Source organism: Volvox carteri (assembly GCF_000143455.1).
Source record: "Volvox carteri f. nagariensis unplaced genomic scaffold VOLCAscaffold_14, whole genome shotgun sequence".
Classification (NCBI taxonomy): Eukaryota; Viridiplantae; Chlorophyta; class Chlorophyceae; order Chlamydomonadales; family Volvocaceae; genus Volvox; species Volvox carteri.
Window position 1 is genome coordinate 539020 of NW_003307557.1, and position 23961 is coordinate 562980.

General features: G+C 57.2%; 4 protein-coding genes across 4 annotated transcripts in view; 2 read left to right on the top strand and 2 right to left on the bottom strand.

The window, feature by feature from the left end:
• Positions 1–583: 583 nt before the first annotated feature.
• VOLCADRAFT_80645 (uncharacterized protein) lies at positions 584–6511 on the bottom strand (the record flags this gene model as incomplete). The annotated part of the gene is made up of 5 exons (XM_002949439.1): positions 584–709; positions 998–1178; positions 3661–3940; positions 4241–4534; positions 5905–6511. The coding sequence occupies 5 exons, from the start codon at positions 6509–6511 to the stop codon at positions 584–586; spliced, it is 1488 nt and encodes a 495-aa protein (XP_002949485.1).
• Positions 6512–8180: 1669 nt separating this feature from the next.
• On the top strand, positions 8181–9812 carry VOLCADRAFT_47170 (uncharacterized protein; the record flags this gene model as incomplete). Its single annotated transcript, XM_002949323.1, has 3 exons — positions 8181–8243; positions 8769–8830; positions 9686–9812. Coding segments are annotated over 3 exons (252 nt in total), but the record flags the coding sequence as incomplete, so codon positions are not given.
• Positions 9813–10008: 196 nt separating this feature from the next.
• On the top strand, positions 10009–14139 carry rabD (RabD/Rab1). Its single transcript, XM_002949324.1, has 9 exons — positions 10009–12113; positions 12202–12217; positions 12298–12354; positions 12433–12480; positions 12552–12599; positions 12694–12765; positions 12852–13007; positions 13101–13204; positions 13542–14139. Exons 1-9 carry the CDS (start codon positions 12100–12102, stop codon positions 13636–13638), a joined length of 612 nt encoding a protein of 203 aa, XP_002949370.1. The 5' UTR covers positions 10009–12099; the 3' UTR covers positions 13639–14139.
• A 7025-nt stretch (positions 14140–21164) lies between these two features.
• VOLCADRAFT_59341 (uncharacterized protein) overlaps positions 21165–23961 on the bottom strand; it is a gene marked incomplete at both ends in the record, with an annotated part of 3053 nt that continues 256 nt past the window's right edge. Inside the window, 5 exons of the mRNA XM_002949440.1 lie at positions 21165–21374; positions 21853–21942; positions 22801–22881; positions 23275–23373; positions 23545–23603. Of these exons, the coding sequence (XP_002949486.1) occupies positions 21165–21374; positions 21853–21942; positions 22801–22881; positions 23275–23373; positions 23545–23603 (539 nt within the window). The remainder of the gene's footprint in view (positions 21375–21852; positions 21943–22800; positions 22882–23274; positions 23374–23544; positions 23604–23961) is intronic.

A 23961-nucleotide genomic window follows, 5' to 3' on the forward strand; every position in this document is an offset into this window, starting at 1 on the left:
GCACAATCGTTCATTTCTATCATCAATACATTTTATCAAAAATATGACACGTGCCTAACATTATTCCTAATTATCAATGCTCATACATATGCAACCCTTCTTCAGACGCTCTTAACTTAATCGGACTGCTACTTAATTTGCCACCATACTCCGTCAAATGACCATGTGCACGAAATTACACGAAACTATCCATCACCTGGCAGGGGAGAGTGTTGACCAAAACCCTCTTAATCGCCCGCAGTTCCCAGCACGAACGCATCAACGCAACACAACAAGCCATCGACACTGACACCTGCTGCAGCTCAGAAGAAACGCTACAAACCGCAGCGCATCCAGCAGCAGGATGCCGAGACTTTCATGTCTCCTATCCTACGGTCTCCCAACACATAAATTCAAAACTTACCAAAACCACTTCGCATTGCACAAAACGTTCCACTAACCTGCACTTCATGTTCGCTCGAGACATACTACGTATCCTTAGTCCCCGCCAGGACCACCTACACGCGCCTGAACGGCTCGAGGAACGGCCCTCGCCCTCACTCAAACACCACTCATCACTCCTCCCCCCTCCACCTGTGTCCCCTCAAGCCTGCAGTGGCGTAATCCTCAGCAGACGGTTCTCTTTGGGGTTCAACATGGTCTGCTGCAGCTTCCAGCCATTGCGCTCCGCCTGGGATATGAAGTCGGGATACAGCACCGAAACCACTGCCTGGGCCCGCTCCATGGTCACCCGCCAGCCCTCATGATGGGCAGCTCCTCGGCTGGCGGTATTTAGTGGGCCCCCGGCCCCGCCCCCACCCTGCCATCCCACCCCCTGGTCCTGTACCTGATGTCGCCCCTCCGATACCCGGGTTTCAGCGCACTGCCGTGACCGTGCACAGTCTTCCTTAGATGCGTCGGAACTACGACACCCACCGCCGCCACTGCTAGTGATGCTACTGCTGCTGTCGCTGCTGGCAACAGTTGCGCAACAGGAGGCGCCATTGCCGTTGAGGACGCTGCTCTTGGCGATCGCCCCCATGGTGGTGGTGGCAGCGGCGGTTAGTTGCAGAGGTGCATGGCTGAGGGCGGCCCCGTCCAGCAAGTGCAGGAATACGTGTCCGAAGAAGGACGCCTGAAGGCAATCCATACTGGTGGCGCCCTCGCGTAACAGCACATAGGCCTTCTTGGTGTCGGGTCTGGAGGGGTGGAAAACAATTGAAATACAGGGGAGGTTGGGAAGCGCACGCAATGAGGGAGAGCGCGACCTATGTGAACCATCGAATATAGGCTCTGATTTTGGTTGTGCTAAGGCCTAGGGCGGCGCAGGCTAGTCCGGGTTGGCAGAAAGGAATACTTTTGACATGACTAATGTGTCGTAATCGTAACGTGCCAAGTTGAGTTGGAAAGTCAATGCGCGCGACATTAGGATTGTGGGCGCATGCGAAGGCGGGCAAAGGCGGGCGAGCGATACCCCCAAGATTGCTATTCAATTTTGCGAACAGTCAAGACAATTAATTTACACAATCAATACTAATCAAAGTTTGCTTATAAAACCGAAGTTGGCCTGCCAGACTCTGGAAAACATGGCGAGCCTACGTAAAATGTTTTAAACGTTAGCGCGGAGTATCGAGCAGTCCTTTTGTGTCGTTAGATATATCATTTCAAACCCTATACGAAATAAGATATCACAGCATCGTTCCTTCTACGAAGCACGTAGACGCTGCTGAATTGCGCATCGCTGCCAGGGCACCAATAGTCTGGCAGTCCCACACATCTGTCCGGTCGGCAATCACTGTTGCCGGTCTCGTAGCTTCTTGTGTTGAAAGAACATTAATCCAATCGCCTCCGCAATAGGTTGGTTTTACTCCATCAGTGACCTCGTCGTCGCCTGCCTAACCCAGCCACAGCGTTTCTTTCCAAAGCTCGACATGACACCACCATCAAGGTAAGAAAACTAGAACCTAAAAATTGGATCACTTTATTGAAACAAATGATATTTGGGTTTTCCCCCCTTAAAATAACTTGCGCGCTAGCACAAGAATTTCCCATCTATACTCGCGTAAATCCGTCGCGGCGGTGTACGGTCTAAGCGGCCTTAACACGTTTAAGTTGGCACGCAAAAGATGCCACCGAAAAGGCGTGCAAGGATCCCGATCTTGGTCCGCTAAGAAGCCGAAGCGGCATTCTGTACAAAGTCACGTTGATTCATTCGCCTTTTAGTTAGTCTAATGGGACCAAACAGCGCTTATCACAGACCTCTAACAAGGATTTCCATGACGGCCCCCCGCGAGATGATGCCCTCGTCCGCGAGCTCACGTGTGCGCGGCCCCTGGGGCAATCATGACCCGAGCCCGCAACCCTAAAAGGACCCGCCGCGATACGTTCCAGTGCTTAATTAAGGAATAAATGCCTATTAATTGGAAAATTTGGTGTTGGTCTTCGGCCCTCTTTGGTGAAAAGGAGCGAATTCACGTCCGGCCACACAAACAAGAGTCGGCCACAAAGTCTGCGTCCTGCCAAAAAGCCGGAAGAGCTGAGACGCGACGGGTTGAGCTGGACAGTCCTTGAAACGCTCCTACCAGAAGTAAGCGATAGAGGTCTTTCAAGGACTATCCTTACGAGCAAATCCTGACAAGGCCGCGCACGGCGGAGGGCCGTGCGCTATACTAAAAGGTTCGCAACGCAAGAACCACCTGAGGTCTATGACCCGGCTTCGCATGAAAAGCTGGTCATTTATGGGATTTATGGGGAATTCTATTTTGGGGACTTGAGCAAACACCCCGCAACTCACAGCTAAGGAATACCGTACTGCCACAATACGTTGGTCTTCAGTTTTTCCCAAACGCCTGTGAAAAGGTACCTGGAAATCCTATTTGGTGCCATGCAATTTTGGTAAGGATTAAGATAAGGTATTGCAGTTGTGATACAGATTTCGTGGCGCTCCAGGGAACCTCCGCCCGTGTCTCTGCGCGCAACGACCCGCCGTTTGTTCAGCACTGTTACCGAGCGAGCAAAGCAACGACGCGCGACCGTAAAAGAACATCATAGAATTTCTTAAAGAGCTGTAGCTACAACTATATAACCGTGTGCATGTTGGTGTGCACCCACGTAATTTGGTGTCAAGCAAATTTCCAGGCATGCCTTAGGGCTTTTTTCCACTGGCGCAGCTTTGGTGACCTCCCACCACTTGGGTCGCGCCAATACATCGTGGCGGTACGGTAGTTTATCAGCAGCCTGACATGAAACTCATTCCTCGGTTTGGAGTAAAACTCTGATCCCCCTAAGAACCCCTTACCCCTTAAAAACGCGGAGGGCGCTGCGGCCGAGCTGTTGCACAAAATTACAAACCGCACTACGCCGGGTCCCAATCCATTTGGCCCCGGGGAATTTCATTTCCCGTCCTAACCCAGATCCCAGATCAAGACAAACTATGTCCCCCAAAGCCTCCTCCCTCCCCCTCTCCTCTCCCTTCCTCTCCCTCCCTTCTCTCCTCCCCTTCTGTCCCCTCCCCTCTCCTCGAAGCGCCGAAACCGCCGGACCTTCCCTGCCCCTAGCAATCCGTCAGGAGCCAGGAGCCGGGAACAAACCCTCCTGAGGGGCCCCACATCGCACACAAGGGAGATACCTCCTGCTCACCCGTCCACGCCCGCTCACCCGCCCCCTTACCCGCCCCCTTACCTATACGTGACGAGGTAGCGGTACTCCGGCTCGGGGAAGCGCTGGACTGCGTGGGCCAGTTCCGAGGGCCCTGCACAAGCGGACTCCACTGACGCCCCCAGGACCAGGCGGTTCTGGTTGTGACGGCCCCACGGCAGCAGCGGCTCGTTGTGGTTGGCCTCCGCCACGCCGGGGATGAAGCCGTCAGACAGGTAGCGCTGCGTCGCGTACGCCAGGCGAGCGCGGTTCATGTACGGCAGCTCAACGCTGTCTACTTCCTTTCGGGAGGACAGCAAATACCCTGGCGAGGGAAGGAGCGCGGGGGAATGAGGGGGTTTTAGGTGCGGTATGTGTGTGTGTGTGCGCGCGCGCCTGCCAACACCGCTGCTGCACACCTCAACTGCTTTATAGCTTTTAACACCTATATCCCCACCACAACCACTACACATATACACACATGCGCACACAGCGCGACCGTCCCCGCCCCTCCCCTCCCTTTCCCCCCCCACCTCACACCCCGGCACCCTCCCCCCCTTTCCTTCAACCCACCTAAGCCACCACACCCTCCCCGCCCTTCAGCCCCTCATCCATCCTACCCCACCTGCCGACAGCACGCAGAACGTGGGCATACGCGGCAGCTTCATCCTGGACAGCGCAATACCCGCCACCGTGCCGAGGATGTCAGCCAGGTTGGCCACAGACTCCCCCTTAGCGGTGATGTCGGCCAGGTTGTTCTGCAGCGCGAAGGTGCGGTAGATGGGTGCACGGGTGGAGGAGGCTGCCACGGCAGCCAGGTTCTTGGACAGATTTGCCGTACAGGCCAGGGGCAGGAAGGCGGGGGGGGCGTATACGGTGGCGAGCTCCAACGCCGCACCCGCCTCCATCAGCAGGTCGCCTGATTGGATGGGGGGAAGGGGAGGGGAAGGGGAAGGGGACGGCGGTCAACAGGGTAGGGGTGGGGGGAAACGTACCAGGTGGTGCTGCTGCTCCTGCTGGGTGTGGGGCTAGGGGGTAAAGGGAAGGGGGCGAGTGGGGGTGGGAGGGCACTGGTCGCCAGGGCGGGTGGGTAAGTGTGTGGGTAAGACACGCCGCCCAAGAAGTCGCCGGACAGGTAGGGGACGTTTCTTGGCGGCAGAAGGACTGCCCCGCCGCCACCTTGGTTCCGGGGCAACCATCACACTACTCTATCAGAGTTGAGCGTATTCTCAGGCGTGCAGGTCCACCATACCCGCCCTTGGCCATGGCTGGCAAGTCAAAACCCAAACCCAGCTGGGGCCGCATCCTGACGGGGGTAAACGCCCCCAAGAGCCACTTGCTAGCCTAGGCCCCTGACCCCCGCTGGTAGGCGGGCCCCCGGGCCCCGGCGGTGGGAACCAGTGCATGGTGCAGGCCGAAGCTGGGCGACCATCCGGCGGCCCAGGCTATAGTCCATTGACCCCGCCTAGCGGCCCCCTGCGTTAGGGCCCCCTGCGCACACACACACACCTCGGAGCTCAGACAGGGGCTGGATAGCGCCGTGCCCTCTCCCTCTGCCCCCCGACGGGAGGACGGGCGGAGAATGCGCAAGGCCGGTACGGAGCCCGCACAGCTATGGGTCCGCACCTGGCCCTCAGCGCTCCTCAGCACCTCCCCGCCCCTCCCCACCTCCCGCCCCAGCTTCCCCATCAACAACAACCGCGATTAGGCCCTGAGGGCAGTGAGAACCTCCCGCAGCGCCCCGCGGCCGTCCCGCCTCAGCGCACGACCGCAAGGCAGCAACCTCTCCCCCGTGAATCCCCCCGTCCCTCCTCAAACCCGCCCCCCACACCCCAGCCCCTCCCCCAGGGGTGAAGCAACCCACTCTCCCCTCCACGCGCCCTTCTCTCCAGCTCCCAGCTGGCTGCGGCTGCCAGATGCCCCCTCCCAAGCCCAGCACTCCCTATCGCCCTACCCAGGATAGATTGCACCCTCCTCCTCCTCCTCCTCCTCCCCCTTACACACACATGACCACCACCACCTCCTCACTAGCAACCCAGTCCCCATGGCAATGAGCCTCCAGCCCTTTCGTAACCCACTACCCCACGTGGAGCTCAGAGGGGCAGCTCTGATGGCCTTCCCCGGCACATACACACACACCCCTACCCCGCTTTGGCTCGGCCCCTTCTCTTCCCCCCACCCCATTCCCCTCCCTCCCTACGGCTCAGCAAGTTAGCTAACATGGCACACACACATACATACACACATACATACACACACAGATGTATGTATGTATGTATGTAAACCCACCCGCCAGCCTGAACTGCTTTAGTTCGCAGTCCAGCTCGCGGCCCCAGCGGGCGAAGAGCAGTCGGCCCAGGCGACCCGCACCGTCCTTGATCACCCAGTTGATGGCCGCAGCCGCCTCGCCCTGGAAGCGGCCCGCGACGCCGAGCGCCCCAAGCAGGGATTGCGTCGTAAACACGCTGATGGCGCCACCGAAGAAGTACTGCACGCCGCGCCAGGCCATGTACGGTGCGTACTGGGGACCTACGCTGTCCGGAAAGCCGTTTGGCAGCAAGTAGGCGTGGATGAGGGCGCGGAAGTGGTCCTCGTGTGTTTGGCGCTCGTCCACGATGTCGAAACCCTCCCGGGAGCCGGCGTGCTGGGATGCGGGGAAAGAGGACGAGGTGGAGGGGTTGAAGTCGCCGCGAGCTAGGTAGACGCGACGGCGGCGGCCCGAGCATGACTCTACTGCAATGCTGCCCAGGTCGTCGACTTGGCCTTGCTCGGCCAGCACGTGTCGATTGGAGGTGCCCCTGTGTGGCGTTAGGCCCAGTTTCTTCCACGGCGGAAACCTAGGTCGGTGGTCTACGGGTTGTCCGTCGCTTTCGTGCGGGGATTGCAGTGGCGTCATGTGACAGGAGTTGGGAGGCAGCTGGCGTTTCGGTGCTTCAACCGGAATGCGCTCCACATTGTGTCCACCCAAGGCGTCGGTGAACGCAATACTGATTGGCGCGCTGATGACCGCTAACGGCGGAGAGGAGGTCCCTGAAGGCTGCCAGCCAAAAGACAGGCTGGGCTGGTAACCAGTTTCTTTGTCGGGGGCGCCGCCCGGCAACGGCAACGACACAGATGCGAAGGTCATGATTTAAACTACCATGTTTAATCAAAGGTTTGGCTTATGGAATCATGTGCCCTTTGGAATTGCATCCTCAGTTTGTGTAAACGCTTGCAATTGGCCGCCAACCAGCAGGCCTTGAATTGGGTCAGATGGGACGGAATGCATCATTCAATGTTTCATTAGTGCATTTCGCTGTATGCCCGCAATTGGTCAACGCTCGACGGTCCCGAACGGCTGTACCGTATCGTCACAGGTACGGAAGCAGAATGACTTGCTTGGGTGCTTTGTGCGTTCGATCGCCCACAAATGCAACGTTATTGCAACATCTTAACATGGCATCCGAGTCCAATTATGAGGTTCGCAAACTACAAGCCTCCGATTTCGATAAAGGTACATACGCACAGCGCAATTGCTTTGGTAAAACTTGGCCCCGGAAGCAGAGCTTGTCGATCTTTCTTCAGGGTTCTTGGAGCTCCTTGCACACTTAACGACTGTTGGTGAGGTTACCCGGGAAGCCTTTGAAGGTACGTGTCTTCCGACAGGTGTGCCTGTGGGTTCCATCCCTGCATCAATAGATTTCATGTCTGCAAGATCTAGCTTCCATGCCAGGAAATATTGCACGCGCACGTGTGTAAACAACATTCCTGCCTGTGTGGTAAAAACTCCATTAAAATCCCGGGCACCACTCCCATCTCCCAAAGCTCTGTACCGAATCCTCGGCGCCAAGCTCTGCAACCTCCCGCAGAACAAGTCACACAACGAAACTCCGCGGGGAACTACTATACACTTGTGATTGAAGGTAAGCGGTGCAGCGGCATATGCCGCCCTACAATTAACCACTTTGAAGCACTGAAGCACTGACGAGGCAAGGACCAGCCTTCCAGCATAGGGCCTGCCTGAACAAGTTTTAAAACCCCCCGAAAAAGACTCGCCCACCCGTTCCCCCGACTTCACCCGACCCCCCGCTCAGCCGCGGGCAGGGTTCCATGGGTGCCATAAGCAGACAGCCGCTGTTGATGTGCCGCGTGCCGTCAGAGTCACACACCCATACGCCCATATGCCCTTGGAGTGTCGAGGGGGGGGACACACGCTATCTGGCCACATCATGGCGGCAGCTGTGAACGCCCGAATATACTACTGCACTGTGCCCCGTGCCGTACGCCGTACGCCGTACAAACCCCGGCTTCCACACGTTGTATTGCTTTTCCATGGCACGGGAGCAGCGGTCCAGTGCTCTTGCACGGGAGTCCAGTTGGATCCAACTTGAATCAGCACAAAGCCCACTAATCAACCAAAAGTGCGACTGTAAAAGCTGTGGCAGCGCTCAGAGCAGTGGTTCAAGGTGGACCCCAGTGCAGGTCCCGGCTCCCCTGAGAGCGGCTCCCTCAGGCCCACCCACCCCCCTGGCCCCGCCCCGCACGGCCCGGTCCTGCACCCCTCCACTCCACCACTGCCAGATGGAGGGCGCGTTATCGCAACTGCGGCCATGATTGTGGAGATCAAGTTCATTCACAACTGCGGCAAGGTGCGTATGTATGTGTGTAAATGCATGTGTGCAAGTTTATGTGTGTGTGTGGATGGGGATTGGAGAGAGGCGATAACGGAGGGGATCATTTATAAGAAGTGAAGCCCTAAACCCTGACACTGAGGTTAATGGGAGGGTGGAGGCTGGGGAAGTGAAGTGGAGAGGGAGGGGACCCCGCATGGGAACCTGTCAGGGCGCACGACAGGGGACGACATCACCGGTGCCGGCTTGCTTGGAAAGCCCCGGGCCGCTGCCTGAATATCCCACCCGGTAACATGTGCTGCTGCTGGTAGTTGGTAGTTGGTACTGCTGGTAGTTGGTAGTTGGTACTGCTGCACCCACCCAGACTCCCCCGTCCCCGCCTGGCCCCCTGTCCTCTCAACCGGCAAGGCGTCGTGTGGGGCGCAGTGCATTGCAGATTGCACCCGCCAGACCGTCCCTTCAATGTGCAACAGTGTGTACACACTCCTCCTCCTCCTTTCCTCTCCCGCCTCCCCCTCCTCGTGGTGTGGTTTGACCGGGCAGGTGGGCCACATCGAGGATGTGGTGGTGGACCCCGCGTATCGCGGAAAGAAGCTCGGGCTCAAGTGGGTCATCACAACATCTGGGGGAGGGGAGGGGGAAGGGGTGGGGGAGGATCATATGCTGAGAGGATACCAGAAGTGAACTGCCGGAATGCGTCCAGAGTCCGGTACTGGCCCCGTGGGTCCCCGTGAGCAGTGATGAAGTCATCGGCCCGTGTTTCTGGAAGTAAAGCCCATTACGTTTCCGACATTTATTTTTGGTGTAGGGGAAATGTGAGGGGATCTGGGCCGCGCTGCGGGCGGGGAAGATGGAGGAGGTCGAAAAGACCTCTTACAGGCGAATAGATGCTCCGCACGTGTGTTGAGGCCCCAAGGTGGTGACCATTCAGCGGCCCAGGAGAATCTCTTTCCGGTGGATCTGGATCTGGATCTGGATTTAGAGGTGGTGTTGATGGAAATGACGATCTTCACGATGTTGTTGTTGTTGGTGGTGGTGGAGGTGTCTGTTGTGAGAGCAGCACTGGCTGTTTAGAGAGGTACAGCTGGAGGTGCACCTGGGGAGCTGGCTGCCGACCTGGAGCGGGGGATCCTGGCGCGTGCGTGCGCGCGTGGAGGACGTGGCGGGACCGGGGTTGCTCCGGGGGGTGATGTAACTCCCAGCCGCCAAGTGAAAAATGGAAAGACAATTGACCCCAGGTGGGCTTTAAACACCACGAACACTCTTCGTTGCGTACCTGCTTACATGCCCATGTAGGGGTGCCGCCTCCCGCCAATCTTTCTGCCTTTCCTGTCCGCCTTCCCTCCCCTCCTTCCCCCTTGCAGCTCATTTGCCTCGTCTTGCTCTCCCCCTTGGGATGATGGAGTGTTTCCCCCCTCCCCCCTCCCCCTCCCCCCGCTGGCCCACTCGGCCTAGTGCAGGCTGATCAGTGCACTGGTGGACACGGCTCGTGAGGCGGGGTGTTACAAGACCATTCTGGACTGCAGCGAGGACAACGCGCCCTTCTACGAGAAGTGCGGTCTGACGCGGAAGGGGGTACAGATGGTGGGTGCAAGGGGACAGGAAGGGGAGGAAGTGGTGGAGGAAGTGGCTGACAAAGGGGCGGGATGAGGGGGGCCCATTAGGGGGGCGGACAAACGCGCACGGCATGCGGGAGGGAGGGCGTGGGGGAGGGCGTGCGGGAGGGCGTGCGGGAGGGCGTGCGGGAGGCGGGGTGAACACACATGATGCCTGTCTTTGGTGTCCGCTCAGGGGGAAGGAGAGATCTCAGGCTGATAGCGGCTAATCCTTTTGAGCGACCTCTAGTTGCGTGTTTTCTTTCAGCTAAAGGGTTGAACCCTTTCCTGCGAGCTGCTTAGGCCCTAAGACATCAGCTGGAACAGGTGAGCCGGGTGCGGTGCAGCCGCCTGTCCGTCGGCCCCCCGCTGACCTAGGGCGCCGAAACCTCCTTCGCCATCATCATCGCCATCAGTGCCCTCATCATGCTGCTTGCTCCCTGATGTGATGGCCGCAGGCCAAATACCTGGACCAGTGACCAGCGATCGATGACCCCGCAGGCAGCACTGCGCGTATAGACCCTTTTAGATCTATGGTATGCAAAAGTTACAAGTTCCGCACAAGCACTTGTGCGGGGGTGTCCGTAAAAGCCATGGGGGAGGGGCCGTGGACGGTAAAGTGTTTTTAGTGCGGTTACGCGGTGGACCATCGTCGTCCTCCCTCGTCCGTCCACCGTCCCGGTATGTAGAGCACTGCAGAGCGGCGGCGGAGGGAGCCAGGGAGTCGGGCCGTCGGAATGTCAGAACGGAGGCAGTCATCCCCGACAGGGCTGCGGTACAGAGCACTGCCCCTGTCAGCCCAGACGTATGTGAGCACCCGGGGGTCCCCAGCTGCTCCAGGCGACATGGGGTGTCAGGACACAGCGTCCCGGATGCGGTCATGTGGGAACTGCCATGGGAGTGGAAGTGGAAGAGGGGGGAGTTGTGGGGCGGGTGCGGGGGCGGACGGTTGGTGGTTGCATCCGCGGGCTTTGCTGCTGCATATCCGGATTGGACTGGACCGAAGCTAGCTAACGCTCGGGGGTTTTGGGGTGGGACGGCTTGCTATTAAGGTTGCGGACAGGATGGGCGAGGGAGCTGCTTGCCTGCTACTGCCACTGCTGCTACTGCTTCCCAGGTCCATAGTATGGAGTTCAGAGCACTTAGGTGGCATTGCATGAAGGGCTGCATGGTACTCCACTATGGAGCTGGGTATTATGCGGTGATCTTGTATTCAGAGACTTATCAGAAGTAAAGAGGAGTAGCGTAGTTGATTGCTTGGCTGATGTGTGCCGGTTCTGCCAGCGAAAAAACAGCTGTTTCCCGGCAGAGTGACTGTAACGGCAGGGAGCCCCAAGGAGTGGATGCTCTTAGGAGGAACGATATGTGTCCAGGTCGCTACGGGGACCCGGCAAACCCGGCATGTGCACAAGACCGTGGGAACGGAGAAGGGTGCCATGGCTAAAGTTATATCCGTGGGCTTCAGCCCCGGAGAGGCTAAGGCTTGATGGGCGAGGTTTTTTCGTTCCTTGAAACGGGTTGAAACAGGCGCCCAGCTTGCCACACGCGCGCCCGTATTCATGGGATGTGCCATTTATTGGACATACTGTTAACGGGGTCTGGGTTTTAAAGGCCATTACCGCGGGGCTTGATCTGGCCATGACAACGTTAGAACCGGACGGTTTCTTTCTGAAGACCCATGGACCGTCAACTGGCGTAGAACCTCAAGTCAATGGCTTTCGAATGGCATGACAAAGAATATAGGTATTAAGTCGTGAGTAATATGAAAGGTCTGGAGCAGGGCAGCGTGTAAGCCAGGATGCTAAGCGCCTTGTCTTGTCTGAGGAGCAGCTCAGAAGCAGGATGAAAGCAGCTGGAAGTTAAACTATTAATATACAGCAATGAAATGTACCGGGGGGTCATGCAACACCAAAGATGGGCCCTTGGGGTTCAGAATACAGAAACTCGTCGTCGGCGCCAACACTCTTGAGATGAGAGCTCAACGTTTTTTCCAAATTACTATCTATTTGCAATTGCGTTCTTATAAAGCTGTGCAGGTTACGAGTGGTCTACAGCTGCAGGCTTCCGTACGGCAAACTTGTTTTGTGTTTGAGAGTAGCAATGAACTGCGTTGTATAGCAATTTCACACAGTGAGACGAAGCGTGCTAACGAGCTGCTGCTTCAGGCCTAACACGTGAAAGAGAGGAAGTCCTCAGTCTAGGTCGCCGAAGGGAAGGAGCAGACCTGTAGGCCCGCAGGGCCAGCGCGGCGCCCATCTTGGACGCCTGCTGTAGCCAAGATGAATCCTGAGTAGTAGGTCCAGCTGGGACTTTGTTGATCCTTTTGACAAGAATTTCTAACACGATCCCTCCCTCCGACCCTTCTCAACGCTCAACCACAGCGATTACCTGTTCAAGGTGAAATGGCACTTTAGCAATGTACCTTTCTCCTCTTCCATAGCTAGCTGTCTTACAGGCTATTCATTATCTGCGCGCAGCTTCTGCTCATCGGCGACTCCGGCGTGGGCAAGTCCTGCCTGCTTCTGCGGTTCGCGGTAAGCCTTTCATTGCAATTAGACTGCGCATAACGTATCTCGAGCTTATTTGGCGTTGAGAACTTCTCTTCTTCACAGGATGACACCTACACCGAGAGCTATATCAGTACCATCGGTGTGGACTTTGTAAGTTCCGAACGCAGTGTAGCTTGCTAGTCACCGCCTCCCAGGCGTTGATTCTTTGCTTGGGTTTGCAGAAAATCCGCACTGTGGAGCTGGATGGAAAAGTGATCAAGCTGCAAATTGTGAGTAACGTGGCGCGAAGCTGTCCGATTCTATCCTTCTTTTGTACAATGGGTTGTGTGAGGCCTACCTCGTTGCACTGACCTATGTGCGCAGTGGGATACGGCTGGGCAGGAGCGCTTCCGGACTATTACCAGCAGCTACTACCGTGGCGCGCATGGCATCATCGTGAGTGGGGGCTCTCGACAACCCTTCTGCTACAGTGTCGTTTGGGTATGGCGATGCACATACCAAGGGTGGGGCTACTTTTGTAGGTTGTGTACGACGTAACTGACCAGGAGAGCTTCAACAACGTGAAGCAGTGGCTGGCAGAGATTGATAGGTACGCGAGCGAGAATGTCAACAAGTTGCTCGTGGGCAACAAGAGCGACCTCACAGGAAAAAAGGTCGTCGACTACCAGGCAGCCAAGGTAAGGGTGACCTAAGTCATGCTCTGCGCCACGCCGCGTTACCCTCTTTCTATGAAGAATGGTATGCGTGTGGTGTGTTTTTGCTGTTGGCAGGCCTTTGCCGACGAGATCGGCATCCCGTTCCTCGAAACTTCCGCCAAGAACGCAACGAACGTAGAGCAGGCTTTCATGACAATGGCGGCGGAGATCAAGAACAGGTGGGGTACAGCTGTTGCGGGGTGGCAGGCTGTAACATCTCGAACAAAACGGTAGAAAGTTTATGTTTGGGGTGTTCATTGTTTTGCATAACTCATGTGATTGAACTTCCTGTGTTCGTTGTGGCATTTGCATATTGTAGCAACACCACATATGCGGCAATGGAAGCGAATTTGAAGGTGATGGCACATCGAGTTTTGGGGAACTCGTGTCGTCATAGCTATGGGATATTACACATGGTTCTCTGTATTGAAGTACAGTTCAGGACATCTGGTGCACACATACATACACTCTCGGCTGCTATTGCGACTGCTGCAACCCTTTGCCTCGACGTCACAGGATGGCCAGCCAGCCCGTTCCACCCAAGCCCGGCGGCCCCGTCGTTCGGCCCACGGAGGGCAAGCCAATTAACAATAAGTCGTCCTCTTGCTGCTGAGGATCGGTTTGGGGCTTTGCCGTGAGGCGGTGAGCGGAGAAGTGTGTGATGGGAGTGGTGTCTGGACCTAGGGATCTGGGCGGGGGCGGTAAGGGGTGACTCGGTAAGCGAAGATGGTTGACTGGACATAATCTGACAGCACATTAGATGCAGAAAGACGTTATGAGGTTTACGTTAGCGGGAACAGGCAGATTTAAACCTGCATGCATGGTAAGACTCTGTAACTCCGCTGTGACTCGTCGGCGGTCCGCCAAGTACATTTGGAAGGGTTGGTTGCCCTGTGTATACTATCGCGGCGCTGGCGTTCGTTTACCGTAGCTTTGGAGTCGACGGCCAGATCCCCAATGAGTACGAGGCTTTCTCGTGAGGGCGGAATATTCTTCTGTTGTGGCGCGTAGTATGTCGCCCCTATTGGTTAGCGTTGGTTTCGGAGTGTAGTTCCTGTCCTCCGTGTCAGGCCTAATTACCTCTTGTCCCGGTCTGTTAAAAGGTGAAAAGGTTTTTACATCCCACCCATACGTAGTAGGAATGCAAATAGACCGCCCGGCCTTGGGACAAGCCGTCGATATTAACTGTCAAAACATGCCACAGAAAAGCTAGATGCTTACGTGCAGCTCCAGAAACCAGATTTGCACGCCGCCTGCCCAGCACGGAATTCAGCCCGATGCGCCAGTATCTTCAGGTAGCAAGGCTAGTGCCTCGCCGTCGACAATGACCTGACAAATGTCCTGCAGTTCTGCAACAGTCCTGAATGTAACTCGGCGCCCGCTAAGCCTCTGAACGGTAACCGTTGCCTTCACTGATTGCCCTACCTGCGGGGAAACGATGTTTAAAGATGCAGGTAAACCTAGCAACTTGCTTCCTGGCTTTCCACATCTCACCAGAACTGGCGCTCGGAACCGCAACGTTTGTGTGGCATACAGTGTACCTGGGAATCTGCTGCCGATGATTGCGGGAAATAATGAGGCAACGAGTATTCCGGGTATCACTGGCGCACCGAAACCTGCACGGACCCATCCGCCCATATCTTCTTTTTTTGGACTAAGTGGCACAAACACACCTCCTGGTTACCTGCTTTTTTCGCATTAACTAAGTCAGTATGGATCGGGTTAGAGTCGCCCGTCAGCTGAACGAAGCTTTGTACCGCGGCTGCATCGAAAGTCCTAACCTCCGATGCACTCAGCCTGTAAAGGAAATTAAGCACTTCAAAATAATTTAAAACCGATCAAAGGGCCGCCGTCTGAGACACACCCGACGTGCAATGTTCTTGCCCCATATGGTATTTTGCAATGTCGTGAGATAGTATTTAGGATCATCCTGTTATTGACATGTGCACGCGACGTGCGTGTAGTAATCTTAAGATTTGGATGCATGGTATCAATAACCAAGTCGGTCACTAGCCGTACAGGCACTAGCGGCACTTAAGTGCCTTACAGGGTGTTTCCACTTGGCCGAACACTAACAATAAGTTTGAATGTTTTTCGTCCTGGACTCGTCTCTCGCCGTTCTAAATGCATATATTGATACTACTAATGATAGTAGAAAATATTCATCAAACAAATTGGAGGTTGGGGCACTCCTGGCGGAGAACCGTAAGGCCTAGTGGAAACACCCCGTACACTAAGTCCACACTAGCGCACACTAAAGTTAATTGGACCTCAGACCTGCCATTAACTTTAGTACCTAGCACTAACTATTTGGCGGGCAACTTTTATGAGCTGGATTGTCCCTTCTGACCACAGACTTTAGACGTAAGCAGCTATCTTTTTTCCTTCCTGCAAACGCCGCGTTGACTTGCGCACGCCCAACACCGACAGCCTCAGAACACCGCCATTTTGCAATGGAGCCCTCCTTCAATAACGTTCAGCAAACATATACCGCTAGTTTGCCTTCCTTCGCTGGCCGGACGTTGCCAATGCACCATGCGGACTTCATGGCGGACATCATGACGCAGGCTGCGCCGCAGCGGATCCTACTACGCGAATTCTTACAGACCTTGACAATTATCAGCAATTAATCCCTGGCGCTAAAACGTTCAAAATACGAAAACAATTTTGGTTTCGGCGCTCCTTAGTGCCGCTAGTGGAAACACCGTCCACACTAAGTCCACACTAGCACATAGTGTACCGAAGATAGTGTTCGGACAAGTGGAAACACCCTGTTACTTCCCGTACCGGTTACAAGCAAGTGACTACATGCGGCCTTTGTGACACTGGAGTGGCCTTTGTGACAGCTCGCGATAAAGCGAAACCATAGCCTGGCTCCTCGCTCCTACCACTGACCACTCCTGCGTATATGTGCGCTGCTCCTGCACCATAGGGTTCGCCATTGCGCTCTCGAAATTCACACCAAGAAAATCAGATCCCCAAACTTGCGCCCCATACGAAAACACCGGCACAACGAGCGCGTTATAGAGGGACAAGCACAGCTTAAGGGTACAAATTTTCTTATCTCGACACAGGGCACTGAGGCCAAACGTGGCCCGTTTCCCAGCTGCTAGTAGTTGTTTGGTGCAGGCTGAGAGCTGCGTGCCTGGGCCGTAATGTAGCCCGAGTTATTGTGCCGTCTCGTTACCCGTCAGTACCCTCAAACACGCCCCACATAACCGGTACTCGGCTTCCACAAGGCTGCTCCCGTGCTGTGCCCCAAAAAATGAGGACTTCACACTTGGCTGCGTTGGCGCCCATTCCCGTCGCCTTGCAATAGGCCTCAAGGAGTCCGAGTAAGCTTACACCCTGCTCACGGAGGATGTTCCATCGGTCAGGAAGGCGCACACGGCAGTCGGTATCGTGGGCCTGGATGTAGTGAACGAACACCTCAATGAATAATCCGAAAAGGGTGACACTAAGGGGGCACCCTTGCTTTATGCCCCGCCCCACGGAGAATTCAGGCCCCATCTGACTACCCAACTTGACTCGAACTTTTACGTCTGCGTAGCTGGTCTTTTAAGTGGAGGTTTTGCTCGTCACATGGGTTTGGCGATTCACCCGTCGGACAATGTACATCCCAACCTAACGGTCACTTTGGGTGATGGTGGGACTGCGACTTCGGTAGGGTTTGCCGAGGTACCTATTCGCTTGGACATCATACAACCCATCAGCTTGACCACACACACATATACATACACTCGGGGGGGCGGCTGGCAGGCGGCTGGCAGAGGTTAAGGCCTGACTTCTGCTCCCGGCCGACCCGGGTTCAAATCCGCCAGCCGGCTCCTCGGGTGTTTGAGGAGTGTCGAAATGGGAGGTGGCCCCCCATCTTATGGATGGTGTAGGACGTGATAAAATCAACTTGCGAGCTGACCAGGAACAAAGTTGATGCGCCGTTGATCCGCTAGATTTGGTTGGATGCTGGTGGTGAGTTGCCGAACCCAACGAATACATTCTGAAGTCGGATGGGGTGACGGATTAGGGTGCCCCTCTAGCAGGGGAGAGCAGGGACTGCCTCGGGAAAGGGGGCCGCTGGCGAAGTTAACCACCCTGTAACAACATACATACACTCTCTTGCACTTGGATGTGTCGGACCGTCTGTCTTGCAGCCACTCTGTGGACCACTATCAGGCTACCGCAGCTCGGTCGCCATCATGAAGGCAGCTGCTGTTTTCATTTTGTTACTTGGTGTTGGGATGACAGCGCTGTGATTGAGCTGACCTTGAACTTGTTGGAGCAAGGGATGGATGGCAACAAGTGATAGGGAACGGAAATGTGGCGGGTTGGGCTAACGGGCGAGGGTGAACGGGATGGATATAGGGTGGTAGGGAGCTGGGCGGGGCGCGATCTCACTGCTCACAGCAGTGCTGGGTGACGATGACGGTGCTGGTGACAGCGAGGGTGAGGGCGCCACGCTCGTTAGCATCCTTGTCATTGTGTAGGTGGTTGACGATGACCTCGAAAGAAGTAGCAACGGATGGGTACATGCAGGTCAAGAAAAAGAGGAAGTCAGGTGTGGAGGGGGTTCCGCAACGTCGATGTCGATGTCGGGTACTTCAAAAGCTCGGCCCCAGGTCACCGAGGATGGTATTTCAGAGGACGGCGAGGCCAATTGATTGGCGCTGGGGCTGCAGGGATAGTCGATGAGCATTGGAATGGCTCCAGTTCAGATAGCGACATGCTTTGACGCCGGTACTTCTACTTGGGAAGGTGCGTGGGTCGCCTAGGGTATCCAGGCACTCCCACCGGGCGTCGAGCGGCCTAGCAAACTCTTTAAGTATGCTTCCCACTGGCAACCTAACGGTGGCATAATGCGCTATGAGGTCGTCACCACGCAGACCGGCTGGGGGCTCAGCTCCCAAACTCCTTAGGAAAGCTAGGACCTTGCTCCTCGTCCCGCACTCAGCAACACCCCCCCCAGCCAGCTCAAGGTCGGCAATGAAGGCCCGGTGGCGCAGTGTCCCCGGCCTCCTGACAACTGAGTTCTGTTCGTTTGGTGCAGGCTGAGAACTGCGTGCCCGGGCCGTAATGTAGACCGAGATATCGTGCCGTCGCGAGATGTTACCAGTCAGTACCCTCAAACACCTGGCCTCTTGATAGCAGAGTTCCAGAACCTTAGCCCCATTGGATTGGCCCCATGGAACTGGAGCGGCATTGACCCCATGGAGAAGGAAAGCCCAAAAGGCATCGCCAAGTAGCAGCGACATACAGATGAACCAGGTATCCCGCAATCCGATTGTTGAGCAGCAGTTTAGTTTGTATAGAAGCACACACACAGGAAAATGCCGTAAGGGTCCGCCATGCTGCCGTATTGACCGGAACGGAGCCTCCTCTCGAAGTCTCAAACCCAACCAGTAAGGCCCACAGTGCTGTGCGCGGTTTGCGCTCGTCACGGTGCTGCACTTGAGCCGTTCGGGCTCCAGTGTAACTAATGCTGCTCCATGTGCTGACTCTGAGCGCCTTCCTTCCGCACATCATGAGGACCTGGGCCCTACGAGCCAACTTTGTCATTGTCATGTCGGCTGGATGCGGCACGAGTACGGAAACGTTCGGATCAACCCCCCAGCTCTGGATCCTTGGTGGAAGCTGAAGCACTAGGGCGCATGCACGGATGCCATTGGGGCAGCTCGAGAAATCCGAGGGTGATTCACGTGTTGTTCAAATGGTATCCAAACTGAACTTAAACTTGTCGAGCCCTAAAACCCTTCTCCCATCTCCAATACAAAGCCCTCCGGGTGCCCTGCCCGTCAGCTCCGACGCATGTGTGCCCCATGTGGCGCTGCCCCAGTGGAGGAAAGACCTGCACACAAACACACACGTACACACAGACACACGTACTCACACAATTAGGACAGCGTCTCGGGCAGTATCGCAAACCGTTGCCATTGCGCCCTCAACCAACCAATCAACGCCTCTCCAGGCAACATACAACAGGCCGCAGGGAACAACTTCCGCCACCACCGCCATCATCGTCAGGCCAACAGACCCCCCCTTTACCGGCAGTGGGCCAGATGCAGTAAGACGGTACAGGGTACATTTACACACGACCCGACATCGCTTCGCTTCGCTCCCGAATTGCGTGAACTGGTGGACGGACGCTGTCAAAACACCCACGCACGCGCGAGCTGCGGTGGTGCGTCCTCACTCGCCTCTCACACAACGACAAATTCTCCGCCACCTACACACCTACACAAAAAATATACATACATATATACATACAGGAGTACAGCTGCGGTAGAGCGATCCGATGGGCATTCGAGCGGCAGTCCCACACGCGTGCGTGGAAGGGGGAGGTAACGGAGCATTCTGTGTGCCTGCTAAAATGCTGTAGGCGCTATAACACACATACACACAGCTCCCGCCGGTGGCCCGTCCATCCCCCGAGGGACGACCGATCAGCCACCGCCCCCCTGCAGTGGCACAATCCCTGACACGGAGCGGTGCCGGTGCCGGTGCGCCCCCGGCTAGGCTGATGGAGTGGGCCAACCCCCGGTTTGAGGAGGAGAGGCGGCCGCATCCCTACAGCGGCCCTACAGCGCCCCATCACAAGCGCATCGTGGCGCCGAACTAACACACTCTCAGTCAGTGGAGCAGCAGTACCCGGCGGCAACAAGAGGTCGCACAGTAGCTAGCACTCGCTCCCTCTCGTCCTCCCGTAGCGACACGGCCCCGGTTGAGTCTCTCGTCTCGACCCAGCCCGCCGCGTGCACCCCACCCCACCCCACCCTCCACTCCCCCACCGGTTCCCAGGGGGAATCTCAGGGGACCCCAGGGAGGGGGGAGAGGCTAGCTCTCCGGCGTCAGTTGGCGGTTGGGAGTTGTGCGTTGCCTGTTCTGTCCTGGTTTGGCAGCTCACCCAACCGCCACCCCGGTGAGGCAATACCTCCCGCCGCCACTTTGACATGTAGGGTCGCACATGCGACGGACCCGACCAGGCCCTCCAGGCACTATTAGGTCCACTATTGCCAAATGCTGCTCTTAGGAAAATCTGAATGACATGAAGAAAGAATGCCGTACCAATCCACTTCGAATGTACGTGGCTGCCCGAATCGGTTCCACCGTGGCCACCACCACCACCGCCACCACCACAGTGATGACGGCGGTGATGATGATGATGATGACGGCGGCGCACAGGAGTCCTGAAGCCAGCAAGCCAGCAGAAGCTGGCGCCCGTCCACATCACGCAACATCCGAAATTCCAGTTCCTCCAAATAATAACCCTTGATTCGAAAATCTTCTCCTGTGCGTGTGTGTGTGTGTGTGTGCGTGTGTGTGCGTGTGTGTCTCCATGGGGGTGAAAAGTAGGCGGGAGAAAGGGTGGGAGTGGGGGGTTATTCCCGCCATCGCCGCTTCGAGTAGTGGTGTCGGCAATATGCCCTGTACGGAACTCCACCACCACCACCACCACCACCACCACCATCTCAGCCCAGCCCACCCCCTCACCCACCCGGCCTACAGGGACTGACCCCTCCCCGCAACCGCGCACATCGCATCGCCACACCGCACCCGCCACCACCCGCCGCCACCCTGGTTGCCGGGTGGACCCCCCGGGGGCTCCAACTGAGGGCCTTCCACGTCCCTTGCAACCCTTATAACCTTCCCCTGAAGTGAAGGGCAGCGCAGGGCAGGGCAGTTCAGGGCCAGCTAGCGCCCGCCCGCCCTCCACTGCGCCTCGACGGTGATGGAAACCTCCGAGCTCTATCTTGAAGCCACCACGGCACTAACCCCCCCCCCTCCCCAAACGTGAGATACCATAGGAATCCCCAACTAACTAACGAACTAACTAACTCCCCCAAATACAAAACAGCATTTTCCCCTTTCCTCGCATCCAGCACGTTAACACATACTACAGACGTACGTACAGCATACGAGTCGAAAACACCTCCTACCCCCCCTCCCCTCCCCGCACAATATCCACCTTCCTCCCGACCGTACTATCGGTCAGGAAACCGCCACCACTACCCCACACGCCCTGCAGACGAACCTCCTGCCACATCGTACATGCGGCCGTACCGTGCCGTACCGGCCACCTCACTGCAGGACTCAAGTGCTGTAGCTATCACCACTTTACCAATACTTCTAACACTACCAGAGCTGCTACTGCCCCGCCCCCGCCTGCAGCCGTCGCATGTTCCAGTGCAGGCCCTCCCGCACGCCGCTGAACCAGTCTCGTGATGCGTCCTTGGAGCACACCGTCGGTACCGGCCAGGCGCTCATGCGAATGACCACCGCGTCCCCGGCGTTGAGCGCCTGACGGTCCTTGCCGTCGAATGAGCACCACATCTGGGCGCGACTGTTGGCGGGGACCTGCGTTGTTGTTGTTGTTGTTGTTGTGGTGGTGGTGGTGGTGGTGGTGGGATCGATCAATCGATCGATTGATTGAATGATTGGTTGGGTGGCGGGGAGGGGAGGGGAGGGGAGGGGGTCTGTGAGGGCAAGGACGGGCTGTGAGGGCCGCAGGGCATCTCCGGTCCCAGGAGGCGACGCGACATGAGATGGATGGATATGTTGGATATGTTGGATTTGAGAGGTCCATCCATTTGAGGGATCATCGAGTTGTCCTGCCAGCTGATGTGTATGTATGTATGTATGTATGTATGTATGTATGTATGTATGTATGTATGTATGTATGTATGTATGTATGTATGTATGTATGTATGTATGTATGCCTACAGAAACGCACCGCACCGCACCTAGCACCACCTACCCACAACATGTCCCCCCCCACCTGGTAACACCCCCCCGGGCCCCCCAGCGGCACCCCCCCCGGCCCCCCCCCGCCCACCTGGACGCACAGCGACACGTGGTCAGGGAAGATGAGGGGGCGGAATGACAAGCTGTGCGGGCAGATGGGGGTGAACAGGATGCCGGGGACCTGAAGAGACGGGGGAACCCCGGGGGGGGGGGGGAGGGGAACGAGGAGGGCGGCGAGGAGGGAGGGGCAGTGGGGGAATATGTCACATACAACATGTCGCAGCAATATCTTCTCCGAGAGCGAACGGGCGAACGGCCGTGCCGACGTCCATTCGTGCCATTGAATTACCGACTGAGCAGCTGAAGGAGCCAATGTGTTGAGCAGCCGCCGCCGCCGCCGCCACCGCCGCCATGTGACACGAGGACGCCCAGCGGCCCCTATGTGGGCGGTACCACCGACCACCGATATGTTTTTGGCCCTGCCATGCGCCTCTCCCGCATGACAGCCGTCCCCTCAGCGCGTTGACGTCCAGCGCTGTGTCGAAGGGTGTTGCTGCTGCTGCTGCTGCTGTCGTAGACGTGTCGTACTACCGCTGTAGCGAAAAGGAGTTGTGTTGTTGTTACAGAGTGGGAGGCTTCCGGGCCAATGGAACACATTGAGGCTGTGTCGTACCCCTGGCCCCCGGCCCCCCGTCGTCTCGGACTGAAACCTGCCGCTACGTGGGCGCGAGGTGGTGTGCGAAGAGGCGCTCCCGCTACCCCAAGGCAACGTAATACAGGCAGGTGCACAGCCCGGCCGATGGCGGGGCGCGGACCGTCGAAAAATCGTGAAGTCTTCTGGCCCCCCCACCCCACTCCCCTCCGCTTCAGGCTGTAATCCCAACATATTACTCCGACTGCTGCTCGCCAATTCCTCCTCCTCGCCTACCGCCGCCCCCGCCCGCTCCCCGGGAAATCGCCATCCCTATACACACACGTACACACACCCTCCCCCCTCCCCCTCCCCCCTCGTTCGTCTTTCCCCCTCCCCCCCCCACACCTGCGGATGGACCATGGACCCGCCGGCCGCTAGATTGTAGGCGGTGCTCCCCGTGGGGGTGGCCACGATGAGGCCATCACCCTGCGGGGGGGGGGGGGAAACAGTGCAGGGGGAGGGGGGAAGGTGTGAGTGTGTTTTACTAGAGCCGCTAGCATAGAGGCTGCTGGGAAAGGGAAGTGACAAAGAAAGGGGTGTATGTGCGTGTATGCGTGCGTCTATGTGGGGGGTGCTTGTGTGTGTGTGTGTATGTGTTTTGGAGGGACGGGAGAGCGTGAGGAAGAAAGGTGAATGTGTGTCTGTTCAGCACGTGTGGCCCCTTACCGCCTTAACCTTCCTCCCCCCCCCGTTCCCGTTCCCGCTCCCCCACCATACCCCCGGATGGATTACTAGCGGAACCGCACCTTCATCCAACCTTACCCTATCCCCGCATTTCCCCCCCAGCACACACACACACACATACATACACACGCACACCTGCACATGCGTCACGAAGGTTCCATCGCAGTAGCACTCCAGGTTGGTGAGGAAGGAGGAGATGCCCCGGTCGATAACCACCTCGTTCAGAACCACCCACTCGCGAGGGGCAACGGAACCAGCAGCAGCAGCAGCAGCAGGGGGAGGAGGCGGCAGGAGTGCCCCGACGGAGGGCCCCCCAGCACCCTCCTGGCACTGGCCCTGCCCAGGGGGGCCCCGTGCGCAGGCTGCTGCTGCTGCTGCTGGCCCCAGGCCGCCGCACTGCCCCACCTCAGCTGCCCGAACTATGTGGCAGTGCAGCCGGTGTCGCAGCATGATGGGGAAGCCGCCTGCAGGGGCCCGAGTGGCAGGGGGAGGGTGATTGCGGTGGGGGGGGGCGGAGGTTAAGGGAACAACAACTGCCGGCAACGCCCACATACTTGCTAAGAGGGGGAAGGGGGGATGCAGGAGCTTGCAGCGGGTTAGAGGCACGCGGCAGCGTGAGGGGCCCGCAGTAAGTGAGGGGGAAGAGGGAGTGAAGGGGGGGAGGGGGGGGAGGGAGTGAAGGGCGGGAGTACAAGGGGGGAGTGAAGGGGGTGAGGAAGAAAGGGGTGAGGGCAAAAGGGGCCGATGAATTTCCAGCCGCCGTGCCGCTGCATCACGCGAGTGAAGGGGTGGGGGAAGGGAGGCGAGGGATCTCGCCTCCCC